Source organism: Myxine glutinosa, chromosome 4, assembly GCF_964187855.1.
Source record: "Myxine glutinosa chromosome 4, kmMyxGlut1.1, whole genome shotgun sequence".
Taxonomy (NCBI): domain Eukaryota; kingdom Metazoa; phylum Chordata; class Myxini; order Myxiniformes; family Myxinidae; genus Myxine; species Myxine glutinosa.
In genome coordinates this window covers 32,082,231-32,096,552 of record NC_136264.1, presented here as the reverse complement: position 1 = coordinate 32,096,552, position 14,322 = coordinate 32,082,231, and the positions used below count along the sequence as shown (strand labels likewise).

At 47.0% G+C, this 14,322-nt stretch overlaps 1 protein-coding gene across 1 annotated transcript in view; it reads right to left on the bottom strand.

The window, feature by feature from the left end:
• The window catches only part of LOC137424572 (ubiquitin carboxyl-terminal hydrolase 13), a 124,174-nt gene extending 110,187 nt beyond the window's left edge, over nucleotides 1-13,987 (bottom strand). Inside the window, exon 1 of the mRNA XM_068112160.2 lies at nucleotides 13,772-13,987. Coding sequence (XP_067968261.2) covers nucleotides 13,772-13,879 — 108 coding nt within the window. The 5' untranslated portion in view covers nucleotides 13,880-13,987. The remainder of the gene's footprint in view (nucleotides 1-13,771) is intronic.
• Between the last annotated feature and the right edge of the window lie 335 nt (nucleotides 13,988-14,322).

The following is a 14,322-nucleotide window of genomic DNA, read 5'->3' as shown; positions in this document are numbered from 1 at the left end:
ATTTTCAAAACGCATTTCAAAACTCAATAATCACCACTCGCTCATATTTTTCCAACCTCACGACCACATCAAAACACATAACCACAACACAAAAACATACGCCACCCAAAAGACACTGTGTGGCCCCCATTCCATCCCCTCACCGGCCATGTCATCACTCTCACCCGCCTCCCAACTCCAAATTACATGTCCCCAATCTCCAAAGCAAGTCCTGAAGCCTGGGACAGTACTCCTTAAAACACTCACCTCAAGTGCAGGTAGTTACAGGTTGGTCAGGTCCAAAGTGCAATCCACCCATACAATTCCCAAAATTTCACATTGGGCCTACCAAATACTTCCAAATTTCTCTTTTGTCCCCACTACACTGGCAGGTATGTGGATCCACATCCAATGGTGATCATCGCTACACAACTACCTGTGGCCACGACAGCTCTGCACCTCTACCGTGCAAGGGTCACCGGGACAAGGTGAGCAGTCAAAATGCCAACATGGCCCACGAGTGTCCATAAGGGTGCAACCCACATTCCATCCTTCGGCCCCCTTGCGAGGAACACAGCTGCACCAGCCCCAGCTGGCCAATGTGGTGAGCACTTGCTGCCACAACACACACTACCGCACACACAACCTCGGTCCTGGGGGGCACGGTCACAGTGCGTGGCATCCCTACAGCCATGTCCCCTGCACCTCCCCATCATCCCCCAGTCCGACTACAGAACTGCAGCCCCCCAGTGCTCACCCACACTTGACCACACCAAGGTCCAGTCAACAGCCATGCTCCACCAGGAGACCCACCCAGAAGACATGGTCCACACACCTCCGACACGCACAGCACCACGTTGACCCTCAGGCTACACAACTACATCCCCATAACCCCGCGTCCCAAATATCAGCACAGTTGCCCCCGCAACCAGTTGAAGCTGTGTCCTGCGACCTTATTAATTTTATCACAGCCTCCAACACTTTGGTCTACACACCTGGATCAATAATGGCGTCACTGTACAGTGTCCACCATGACATTTCAAAATCCACCCTTAAATTTCCATCTAACCCACAGATTACCCATGCCAAACATTTTTCACATTTCACTAACCTCTCCAAAGAAAGATGCTTTGCCATACACATGCCAGCCGAGCATGGCCCATATGCTCGGCTCGTTACACATCTCCCGATTCACATCCCCATGGCTCTCTTCCCAACCCGAGAGTCCATAAATCATAACGGAGCATCTGTGGAAGGTCACTCACACCATCACGTTCCACAGATGCCCCAATGGTTGTCCGGCAGGCTGTCTCATTCCCTGTCCATTCGGTTTGACCCGCGTCCATCGACCAACACGGCATGGCAGGTCATCACATGCCGGTTGTCCCAAAGTCTCAGGGAGAGGGTGTCAGGTCGCATGCCCGGGTGGTCACTACATCAGGCCCAAGTTGGCCGTCCGCAGTGCCACCACCAGAGCACGACCCACAACACCTCCCCCTAGTGGTCCTCAATATTTGCCATCCCAGGCTTGAGAAACCACCTCGGACCCCCCTGGAGGTCTTAACCCCCACCAGGGTCCGGTGACCCTGCCGGCCCGAGCCACCGGCTCGGACGGCGCCCCGACGGACAAGGGACGCCACAATCCACCAGACCCCTCGTGGGACCCAGGTCGTACCTCGACACCCAAGGCTGGACCCCACGTCCAAATCTCACCATCACAGCCCCCTAGCTGGCTGGCATACCCAAATTTTGAAGGGGGCAACTTTTGCCCGGGGCCATCACCCATGACCTCTCCATGTCCAAATCCCGCAGCCCGGGGACCAATCCCCACCATGGCTGCTCCAAATCAATTTCCCATTGTAATTTTATTTTAAATTTTATTTTACAAATTTTCATTCCCACTGCCAAACCGCAGCTGCAGGGAACAACCTCTGCCCCCGGTTGTTCTGCCCCTCCCTGCAGTGATCCAAATTCCCTACAGGGACCAAATCTCCAGAAGCTCTATCTCCCGATCCTCCAAGATCCAAATCCAGCCCGGAGCCAACACACTCCCCCAACTGGTTGTCCAATTTTGGAGCCTCTGTTTCCAAATAGCAGTGTACGGTGAGCGTCCCCTCGGTCATTCCAACCACCTCCTTGGACCAACTCACCTCATCACCCAGGCTCCTTTGGGCCTGAACAAGCTCTACCTCCATGGGACTGTCACAGGTCTCCAACCGCTGGATCAAATCATCCTCATCCTCATCCTCATTATTTCCACAAATCATTCCTGGCCCCACCAGGCTTTGATCAATATCCCCAATAAATACCCGGTCCGGCTCCATTGCACGGACCCCCAAAAACTCTACCCCCTCTTGCTCCGCACCACCGCCCTGGTGCTGCACAATTCCAAATTCATCCCCCGGTTGGGGTGTTGTGACATCCACACGGTCCCGATAAACAACCAGGCCAGAATGTGGGAAACATTCCCCATTACAATTTTGGCACTCCACGCTCGCCTGTTGGCATTCCCCATCTACCTGTTCACATGCCACAATCAGGTCTTCCCCATTTACATGTGGGCACTCCACGCTCACCTGTGCACATTCCCCGTTTACCTGTGGACACTCCACATTTACCTGCAGGCATTCCCCATCTACCTGTACACATTCCCCATCAACCTGTGCACCTGCGGTCTCCCCATTTACTTCAATTGCCATCCCCTGTGCAATTCCAAATTTTGCCATTCCCGGGGCAATTCCCTGCTCGTGAGCAACATGCACATCTGCATGGGCCGTACTCTCTCCTGTTCCCAATTTAGCTTCCCCCTCTTCAGATTCAATTTTTGCCACCTTTGGCTTCTCCTGTGCCCCGACAGCACCATTCGTTCGTCCTTCCTTCAATTTACTCGTTTGTTCCTTCATTTTGTTAATCATTCGGTCCATCTGCTCAATCTGAGCATCCCTTTCCTCATTCAGTCGTTCATAGTGGGCCTTCAATAGATTGAATATGGTCTAGTAAGTTATAGGAGCCGTCTCTCCGGCGGGGGAAGTTCCAACGCTATCCTCCATTTCCCTTATTTCCGTCTCACTCCCTACGCTGACGGAAACTTCGCTATGCATCTCCATTCCGTCGACCTCCGACATCCGCTTTTTGGAAGGTCGTTCCCCGCGCGCGTATTTATTCTAATTCCAGAAAAACACAATTTAAATTTGTCGAAGACGCGATATAGCGCTCCGTATGCCCAATTGATTATTAAATTTCTCCGCCTCGCCTATAAAAATTTTGCGTTCGAACGTCGGGCGCAATGTACGCCCGACCGTGTCGATGTCTCGCCGCGGACAAAAAAATTTGTCCGACGGGTTCGAATCCGACACTCCTGACACCACTTGTCACGCAACCGCGATTAACACCACAGTTGCGGATGGCCAATTGCGAGGCTTTAACTCCCGAGGCGAAAACAATGCGGATGCGGATTCCAAATCAAACACTTAAAGTTAAACGCACGGAATGGCGGACACAGCAAAGCTCCGCCGCCTTATCTATTAAAATCAAACACCCAGGAAACTGCGTTCAGATATATACAGAAAATAATACAAGGATTTATTAATGAAAAGTAAAGACAGTGAAAAAGCCCACGCCGGTAATAACTCTAATCAGAAGCCTAAATTGGGATCCCACACACAACAGATACCAAACACGATACGAGGGAGATTATGAATTACAAAAGAAACACGTCACGTCATGTACAGTGCACGCGGTGCCCGGGCTTATCTGTCTCTGTCGTCTTCTTGTAATACGGCCGCACTCAGCCGCCACCAGGCCTTCTCCAAGCTCCGAGCCTCTCGCCGCCCACGAGGTCGGTGCACCAATCTCCAAGGCACCCAACGCAGGCCAGCGGCTCCACCCAAGATCGATCCCCACACGAAGCACGAAAAGACAGGAACGGGGAGAACGCAGGTGTGACTGCACGTCTCGTCCTTCCAACTCGCTCCAGGACTGGTCTCAACTCAACTCCTCCGGCTCAACTGAAGTGAACTCTCTGCGGGAGTGCTGGCAGCCAACTCTTCTGCAGAGCTCTTCTCAACTGCTGCGCAGCTAAGAGCATCAACCACAAGAGACCAAAAGCTGCACTGCCAGACGCCAGAGAGGCAAGAGAACCAGAGCGAAGAGAGCGTTCGGCATCCTCGCTGGTGACGTCACGTCCCTTGGTGCGCCACCCAATCAGTGCCCTCCACCGAATCACAGGCCTGTAGTGTTGTGATAGCGCGTGGCACTCGAGGCCCAGCGGAGGTGTAGCTGGCTGCGGCCATCATCGGCAGTGTCCTGGCCTGGTTTCCTGTCCGTTTGTTCCGAAGTCATTGTCAGGGAAAGGAATTATTTAATGTTGCGCTAGTGACCTATCTAATGTTTATGTGGTCTGCAGTGCCATAATGGACAAAGGTTTGACTACTAGGTGAGACTCACAGGGGCGTTACCTTTAATCCCTCACTACTTAACACTCGAATCTCCAGGTAGATCCACAATCATACATCTTACCCCGACAAACGCCTCAACATCAAGAACTTATTACATGTAGAGTCCCTGTCACGACAGTCGAATACCTACCTATACAGATTTACCTAGCTCTAGATGTTGCTCTACCAAATTCATAACAATATATATATATATATATATATATATATATATATTGTTACGGACGCGGTTTAGATGTTATTTACCGAGCGGTGGTATTGCCGCGACCTAACAGTTCCCCCGATTCTTCCCCAACTCACCCGATTCACCCAGACATTGGCCAAATCGCGCTATGCCAAATCAATGATAGAAAGGACACGACGACTGGGAAAGAGGAAACGACGCAAGGGGTACAGTTCTCAAGACCTCCGGAGGAGGGTATAATTACAGTGGTGGAGAAAAGGGGGTAGATTACACGGCAGAGTGAGGTAAAAGACACAGAAGAGATGGCCACTTAAATACAATCTTATCTATTCCCGGACAGACCACAGACAAACGGAACAAGGCTGACTTACACAGGGATTGATGGCAGGGAGGGACAGGTAGTTCGATGGCACAAGGTGCACCTTGGCTCGGGGACAGGATAAAGCACGGTCCAGTCCAGAAGATGCGGGGAGGCCTCACAGCGCTCGGAGGGTACGTCTTGCTTGCTCCAAGCTCAGCGCGCATCTGACGTCACCTCCCTCTCCCTGCGCATGCTCAGCGGGGAGTGACACGCCCTCGGCTGGTTGGCTCCGCCCCACTGGGGCCGGTCCGCCGCTTCCATTGGGTGCGGGGGTTACCGGGCTCCGCCCTTGACGAGGAGCTGACAGGGAGCCCCTATTTGGTAACCCCGTCGAGCACATGTTCGATGGCGGCTCGTTGGGGAGGCCTGGTGCCCTCCCAACACCCCCTACCAACGAAGCCGGAGTGAGGACGCGCACTCCCCGCGCCCGCCGCTACCGTTGCTGTTGTTGTTGTTGTTGTTGTTGTTGCTGAACCGTGAGGAAGAGCTGCGGGGAGGTATTGGGAGGTCCTAAACTTCCTAACGGTGCCATACAATCACATTCTGGTGCAACGAAGGGTCAGAATTAATGGAAACGAGTCCTTAACTGACATAGACTAAGAATAACTAGCAAGATGTCCTATAGTTGTCTTACATGAGATGCGGTGAACCTGGGCACGACATTTAATGGGGGAAATAGGGGGAGGTCGGGTCTACAGAGTGTTGTTTACAGAAAATGGGACAAGGGAATGGGGGATTGGGGATAGTTGGGAAGTATTGAGGAAATAGGGGAATATTTACAAGCGGATATGGATGGATGCAAATCCCATATCCGCAACAATATATATATATATATATATATATATATATATATATATATATATATATATATGCCATTCATTCATGTTGGCTTAGCCTGGTGTTGGCTTAGACCCCCTTTACACAGGGCTGCGACCTTTGTGCCACCTTTGAACGACCAAAAAATGGCCAGGACGCTCAATGGTCACCTAAACCCAGAAAATCCTGTATTTATGTAACTGCTCCAGCGATCCTTGTGCCTCCCTTGAACCGCCAAAAATGCAATTTTCGGGCATTTTCATGGCGATCTACGAGCGACCTGTGCGTCCACTGCACCACCTGCCTGCTTCCCCTGTGCAACCTACGGCAACCAACGCGATTAGAAGCTACATAGGCGACCCCCGAGCAATGTTTGGGCAACCATTGAGCCTCCTCTGTGCCATCATCGGCGACCAACGGCAACTAACGGCAACTAACGGCGACCACTGGGCGACCATTCAGCCATGCTTCGGCCTCCTAGGCGACCCTTGAGCATTGTTTGGGCGATCCCTGGCGACTGCTGGGCAACCTGGAGTGCCTGGGTATATATATATGCCCTGATTCTGGCGCTTTTCCATCAGTTTCATCCTAGCTGCCAAAGTGAGAACATCTCCAGAAGATAAAGATTTTGGGATGAACAACCAACTCCTCTTGCATACTGCCATCTTACAAGGTCACCAAGCACTGCTGGTGAACCAGATGGCCATTGCTGTCCTAAGAAGAAGGATGAACAGGCACAGAAGAAGGAGACCACAAACCTGGTGGGTCCACCTCTGGCTGACACAAGAGAGAAGGTTACAATTTGGGGACTACAGCCAACTAATGGAAGAACTGTGGCGAGAAGATGAAGGGTCCTTCTACAATTACTTTCGAATGGAGCCAGCGATGTTCGATGAACTCCTCCAACGGGTTGGCCCAAGAATTACGAAACAAAATACCAATTGGAGAGCAAGTTTGGAACCTGGTCTGAAGCTAGCTGCGACCCTCTATTTATAGGCAGGCTGAGGAGGCACTAGGCCCTACAGGTGGCTCAAAGGAGGCAGAAGGGAGGCAAAAGCATCGCCCAGATTGACAGGAAAATTTGCAGCAGAACGCATCTATTACCTGGCGACCATTGGGCGACCACTGTGCCTCCATTCTACAACCACGGCAATGCTTGTGCCTCCCTTCTGCCTCCTTTGAGCCACCTTTGAGCAACCAACCTCCTCGGCGACCTTTGTGCGACTGTTTTGAACATGTTCAAAAATTTACGGCGACCATGGCGTCCATGGCGATGTCTGACCCTCCTGTGTACCACCTTTGAACGACCTAGGCAACCATTCTGCCTCCTTTGAGCCTCCAACGGCGACCTGGCAAATCTTATGGTCGCACAAGGGAGGCACAAAGGTCGCCATCCTGTGTAAAGGCCCCATTAGCGGCTAGGGTGCCAGCTTAGGATCCTAGGATCCTGGGTTCGAATCCCGGTCGATCGCTGAATTAACGCCAGGGGGGTTGACTCAGCCTGGCATCCTTCCGAGGTCGGCAAATTGAGTACCAGTTCACTGGTAATTCCCTGTTTGTCGTTAAAGGCGGCAAAAAGGGTTGGCGGCAGGAAGGGCATCCAGCCGTAAAACATTGCTTCAAAAAGGGGACCCAAAAAAACAACAACAACCACGGTCCCCGAAAAAGGCCAACCCCCGCTTGCGGGGAAAAATGGCCTCTAAAGGTGGTTTTTTTAATTATTATTCATGTCAGAGTGAGTTGAGAATGGGTAAAAGTCAACATATTGACAGTGGGATAGCAGTTGAACAAAACAAGCAAGGAGATGAACAAGCAAGAAAAAAGGTGTGACAGTGGAGGAGATGAAACACAGGATCCTACAAGTAAGAGGGTTAAGTCCTGGTGTTAATAGTGTGATTGAACCATCTCTGGAATGCAGTTCAACAAACAAGAGCAAGGATGAACCAAAGAGTGGAGATTATGCAATTATCCTGAATTTTAGGAGCTTTACCAGGTGGGGCTTTTAAAATTAAATAACTCGTTCGTCCTGAGGGAGTGGGGAAGGATTGGAGAGCTGAGAGAGCAAGCAGACGAAGCTAGACTGGAGAAGGGTGGTTTAAAAAAAAAAAAAATTAAAGCAGAGGCCACTAACCTGTGTGACATGAGAAAAAGCAGACCACATGCTTTGGTTTCATTACAGATGTCGATAACAGTTTTACATTCCACAGGTTGGTGGCATCTATTTTTTAACCACCCATCGTCCTCTGATTGAAATCCTCCAACTCATCGTAGTCCTTCCAGGATGCAGGTGTTCCAGAAATCTTTTGTAAAATTTCCAAAATCCTGCCGTACTGCTCACTTCCGCTCCTTTAATCCACCCCGTCTGCTTTTCTCTCTCGGAGTCTAGGACTTCAAGTTGGCAGGGCACGTACGTACCGATTAATTATAAAGTCTTTGGTGTGACTCAGCTGAGGTTTGAACAACCGACCTCCCAGACCCGGAGCAGACGATCAAACCATTACACCACCAAGTTTGGTCACAATCTTCTCACCCCATTCACCGTCTCCCAATCCACCTCTCCTATGAGCAGGTCACTCTTTGCTTTGCTCAGCATCCCTGTTCCTGTTCGTTCATTCCCTTCCATATTTGTTGTGTCAGCCTGTCACAATACCCAACTCTAACTATGTCTTCCCTACAATAATCATTACCTCGCTCTTTCTAGATTATGTGCCTAAAATAATTAATACTCAGAAGTTTCATTTTCAGTGTGACTAAAATTTAAAACTTCGACAGTTTCAATGCTCCGTAACATATGGTACATCAGATCGGATCGGAAAATGAAACAAATATGACCCATCGATAATTGCAGCAGACCTCAAGACTCGTGTTTTCTCCGACTCTCTGATCTCTCACCATTCATTCGTCCGGCTTCGGCCCAGGTCATTCCATCTTGAACATGATTGCCTCTTATCCTGGGCAGCAATGGATGGATGTCCTCAATTTCTTCTCCCACCCTATTTCACCCTCCCACACCAATGCACTTGATTCTACCTGATGCCCCACTTTGATGTTCCAAACTATTCGTTAATGGCATCCAGGGATTCACTCCAAGACTGGAGGTCAGATTTTCTGTCCACTCACAAGTAGTGGGTTTCTTTGGACAGAATTATGTTGCCTGCTCCACCCCGAGAGACCTGTGACTTGTGCCCTTATCCTGCTCTTGTTATACATCAATGACAGGCCTTCATGAATGGAATTTCCATTGTCCTATTTATTGCAGGTGACTGTGTGCAGGATAGTTCCTTCACCTGCGTTAAGCAGGCTGTGGAATAGCATCCCTCTCTGCCAATCTGGAAAAAATAAGTAACTGGTCATGTGCTTGGAGCATGTCTTTCAGTGCAAGACACATTCCCAACCTTCTCCCTCCAAAGCAATCCGCCAACATATTTGGTCAGCCAACTTGTCACGGTCTGTGACCTCTTCTGCTTCTCTTATCCCACCCTCTTACTCCACCTCCCACCCGAGTTTGACTTATGCGGTTTGACCTAAGATTTGAGAGCCTGTGATTGGCTGTGGGGGGCGGAAGAGAAACAGGATGGTGATGTGGGGGATGAGGTCGTTGCCGTCTTGAGGAGTGCTTTGGGCTTTTGACTTAGAAAGTTGCAACGAAGGGATTTCCCAATCAAGAGCTTGAATTCCTGACTGAGAAGTGAAAGATATTCGCATCACCTCGGATGGTGGGGGAAGTTGGGGACGGATTGACTGCTCCAGAAAATGAGGTAGCAACTGACAGGCTATGTTATAATTGTGTTATAAAGGAAATGTTGCGTTATAAGTGAAGAAATTTTGACTGGCATGAGACAAGGATGCATCCTGTACCCTACTTTGTTTAACATCTATCCTGAATACATCACGAGACTAGAACGGCACTCAGGAGAGTGCGTACCTCTGCCAGGCAGAACAGTTTACTTTTCTATCACATTGATAGACCGCATATGGATTTGGACCTGAACCAAAGTCTAATCAGTTTGTTCTTGTCACCTTGTCAACTCGTCCATCTAGTTTGTCATAACTCGTCCATAACTTTTTGAGATATCGTGCTCACAGATAGACAACCCGGCAGATGTGAAAACATAATCTTAGTCCACCTTCGGTGGCGGAGATAATGAGCCCTCAAGAACACGACTGGCGGCATTGTAGTCGATGGTAGAAAGATTAATAACATCAGATATGTGGACGACACAACTCTGCTCACAGTCTGATTAACCTTCTGTCGGAGCAAAAGAGCGTTAACGTCTTAAACGTCAGCTTCTTCTTGTTTCATACAGTGGTTATCACACCTCAATCAAAGTCCTGTTGATTCGATACACTCTACTACCTGACCGCCGATGCAGATCAACACTAGTCTTCACCAGCAAGACTAGTTCTTCGTTCTACATTATGCCACCGAGTCAGGTGACTATCATTCACCATCCCTACTCACAATTTTTACTCTCTTACTTGAAGGTTATCGTGTTTCTCCCCCTCCTACCTCTCCTCGTTCCCCTGCTCGATCTCCAATCACGTGTGTGTGTGTGTGTGTGTGTGTGTGTGTGTGTGTGTGTGTGTGTGTGTGTGTGTGTGTGTGTGTGTGTGTGTGTGTGTCCTTGCCGTAACTTTTAATATCATTTCAGCGATTGGCATCAAAATTTAAACAAAGCTTTATTATTACAATATGGAGAAGGCAAATGAACAAGCATTCTGAGTATTGCGCTGCAATACATGTCCCCTACCGGCAGTCTTGTGTATTGCACTGTGTGAATTATATAATTACCAACTCGCGGTCTGAAGTAACTCAGCTAAAAAATATCCGATTTGCACCAAATAAAGTTCATGAATGGTTGCACAGACCCCTACTTCTCACTAAAAGTGGAAACAGAATGTAAATTGGAGTTAAAACAAGGAATATTAACAGCTTTGACTTACCGCACTCCAAATTATAGTCCGGAAAACTGTTGGGGAAATTACCAAAGTTCAAAGTGCCATAACTTTGTCAAAAATGATCGAAACGTCGTGAAGTTCGAACTTGATCTGTAACTTATCATGAGGATTATGAAATCATTAGCATTAAGAGTTTAGAAAAAAAGTCTGGAAAACTGTTCTTTGCGTGACGGACTGACAGACGGAGGGACGGAGTACAAACCTATAGTCCCCTCCAGTGTACACCGGTAGGGGACTAATAATTTGGTCAAAAGGTCAGCATCACATAAAATCGTCAATTTTCATCCAATTGACCTGAAATTTCAATTTACAATTTGTATTTTGTCATCAAATTTTCAACAAAGCTTTATTATGATTATACGGAGAAGGTAATTTAATAATTGTCAAAAAGTCAAACGTCAGCATCACATAAAATCGTCAATTTTCCATCCGATTGAATTGAATTAAGAATTTGCATATTAGGCCACTGAATTGGTTAACCAATCAAAAGCTAGAAGCAGATTGGTTTTTTTTCGATCAAAAGGTCAAAGGTCAAGGTTGCGTAAAATAGCCAATTTTCACCCGATTGACCTGAAATTTAAAGAATTTGAATATTGTGACATTGAATTGGTTCACTAATAAAAAGATAGGAATCGATTGTTTTTTTTTTAGATCAAAAGGTCAAAGGTCAAGGATGCATAAAATCGTCAATTTTCACCCGATTGACCTGAAATTTTAAGAATTTACATATTGGGTCACTGAATTTGTTCAATGAAAAGCGAAAAGCTGATCATGTTATTTTTTTTAGATCTAAAGCTTAAAGGTCAATCTGCATAAATCATCAATTTTCATTTTGTATTTTTACCCTCGCCAGAGGAGAGGGTATTGCATTTGAGTCCCTTTGTTTGTTACTATTTGCAAGTATGCTGATTACTCCGGTTTGTGTGTGTGTGTGTGTGTGTGTTTGTTTGCATGTTTGTGTGTGTGTGTGTGTGTGTGTTTGCATGTTTGTGTGTGTGTGTGTGTGTGTGTGTGTGTGTGTGTGTGTGTGTGTGTGTGTGTGTGTGTGTGTGTGTGTGTGTGTGTGTGTGTGTGTGTGTGTGTTTGCATGTTTGTGTGTGTTCGTTTGTCTGTGCACTCACTTATACTTGCCTACAGGTCACAATTTGAAACCGATCTTCACGAAACTTCACCAAATGGTAGAGTTCATGGTCCGATATTTGAGGTCAAAAGGTCAACATAGGCCAAAGGTCAACCGCTTTTTTCAAATTTCTAAAATCCTCAATTTTAATCTGATTGACTTGTAATTTGAATGGGATTTACATATAAGCTAACTCAATTCAACCACCAACTATTTTTGAGATCAACTTAGGCCAAAAAGTCAACATAGGCCAAAGGTCAACCACTTTTTTGGAATTTCTAAAATCCTCAATTTTCATCCAAGTGACTTGAAATTTGAAAAGGATTTACATATAAGCTTAATGAAACCAACCAACTATTTTTGATATAAACTTGTCATAAGGTCAACTGCTTTTTTGAAACTTCTAAAATCCTCAATTTTCATCCGATTGACTTGTAATCTGTATCTGATTTGCATATCAGCTTACTGAAACCAACCACCAACTATTTTTGAGGTCAACATAGGCCAAATTTCTAAAATTGTCAATTTTCATCAGATCAACTTAAACTGTGAAGACGATTTGCATATCAGGTCACTGAATTCAACCACTAATTATTTTTGAGGTCAAAAGGATGCTCTACGAGTGCCATTCTACTTTGTTCTCTTTTGCCAAGTGTCGCTCTATGAGTGATTTTTTCCATTTGTTTGTTTGTCTGTTTGTTTGTTTGTCCGCACAGAATAAATATGATTTTCTCTGCAACCGTTGGCCCAATTGACAGGAAATTTTCACCATAGGTGCACCTCCACCTGTATAATTTTTTATGATAATTGTGATGTCATAGGTCACGTGGTATGTGCGCCATCTTGGAAAAACCGAAAAACCTTGCACCTCTATATCTCTGAAAGCGCTGCTTAGAAAATATTGGGATTCATCTCAATGTAAAGAACTCGCGGAATAACATATATTCATGATGATGTCATAGGTGCCTGCATTATGACGTCATAATTCGACAAGTACAAAACTTCATCCGATCAAGATGAAATTTCTTGAGCGTCACCTCGGGATAAATTGGTGGAGAAAAAAAAAATGATGACGTCATTGGTCATGTGGTTCAGCCGCCATATTTGTTTTAACACACAAGCCTTTAAAACCACCAAAAACAAGTCCCGATGAGGATCTGCAATCTCTGATTGCTCTTTCTTGTTTAAAACTGTTTTCGTTATTTTGAGCATACGGAAGAAGACGACGTACGAACACAAATGGATGCGGAAGGGCTTTGCATTTTCAGATGCTTTCTAGATCCCTAGTTTCTTGTGTCCAACTGTTTCCCCAATGTCACGTTGTCAGTTCATCGCCTCTTTTCCCCTCCATCACCTCGCTCTTCCATGAACCAGTGACGTCATCACATACAATGTATTATAATAGTAACACAATGGCAATTTTCATTCAATTTAGCATGAAGACGGTGAAAGGTACAAGTACCTTAACTATCGATTCAGAGGATACATTGCACAATCGGTGGGAAAATAAATATATAAATAAAACTTCGTACCTTCACAAAGTACAAAACAGTGCACACGTCACTCAGGTAATAATACCGACAAGAATACATAAACCGGTGGTTGTGGACTTGTGACGTTGTCTCGGTCTCTGTTCGGGCCGGTTTCATCGTCAGGATCCTATAAATACACTCCTCGCTCGAAGTGCGTTTATCAGTGAAATAGGAGGAAAGAACAACTTTTTACCTCACACGGGGACATTGCTGAACGTGGAGGTTGGGGGAGGAGAGGCGGGAAACGCGAAGAAGTAACCACAAAGATTCAGTACCTGTAACATGTGCAGGTAATGTAGCGCGCGTTTTAGCGTTGCGAAATAATGTACAAGTACCTCAGGTACAGGTATAAAAAGGTACACGTACCGGCGTGGCGAACGAGAACGCGCATTCGTCCCTGTGAACACGCTCTCCGGATGGTGGGACGCGGATGGTGGGCATGTACGGCACCAAGAGCTCCCAGATGTCGGCCATGGCGGTGTTCGCACGTCAGTCCTGCCCGCCGGCTCCGGGATGCCCAAAGCGACGGAGCGAGACTCGCGCACAAACACCACAACAACCGAGCCCCTCCTCCCCTCCACTACTCGTTCCCTCCTCCAACCACAAACTCCTTGCCCTTATACAGCTAGGGCAGTGAGATCCACACCTGTAAGGCGTCAGTCAAATATTACAAACATTCGCGCTGTCGTTTTTTCAAATGATAATTAATTAAAGGACGACAACAACACGTAAAAGTTATATATACAGCACAGTACATGAAGTACATGTTGCTGATGCTTATTACACCGCCTACAAGGACGATGGACAGCGGGTGCGAGATGCATCCGAAGCATTTTAGGTTTTTTGGTGGAGCAGGGAGATGCTGAAATACGAATTAATATTATTTATTTATTTTGTTTTACTAATTGATTAATTTA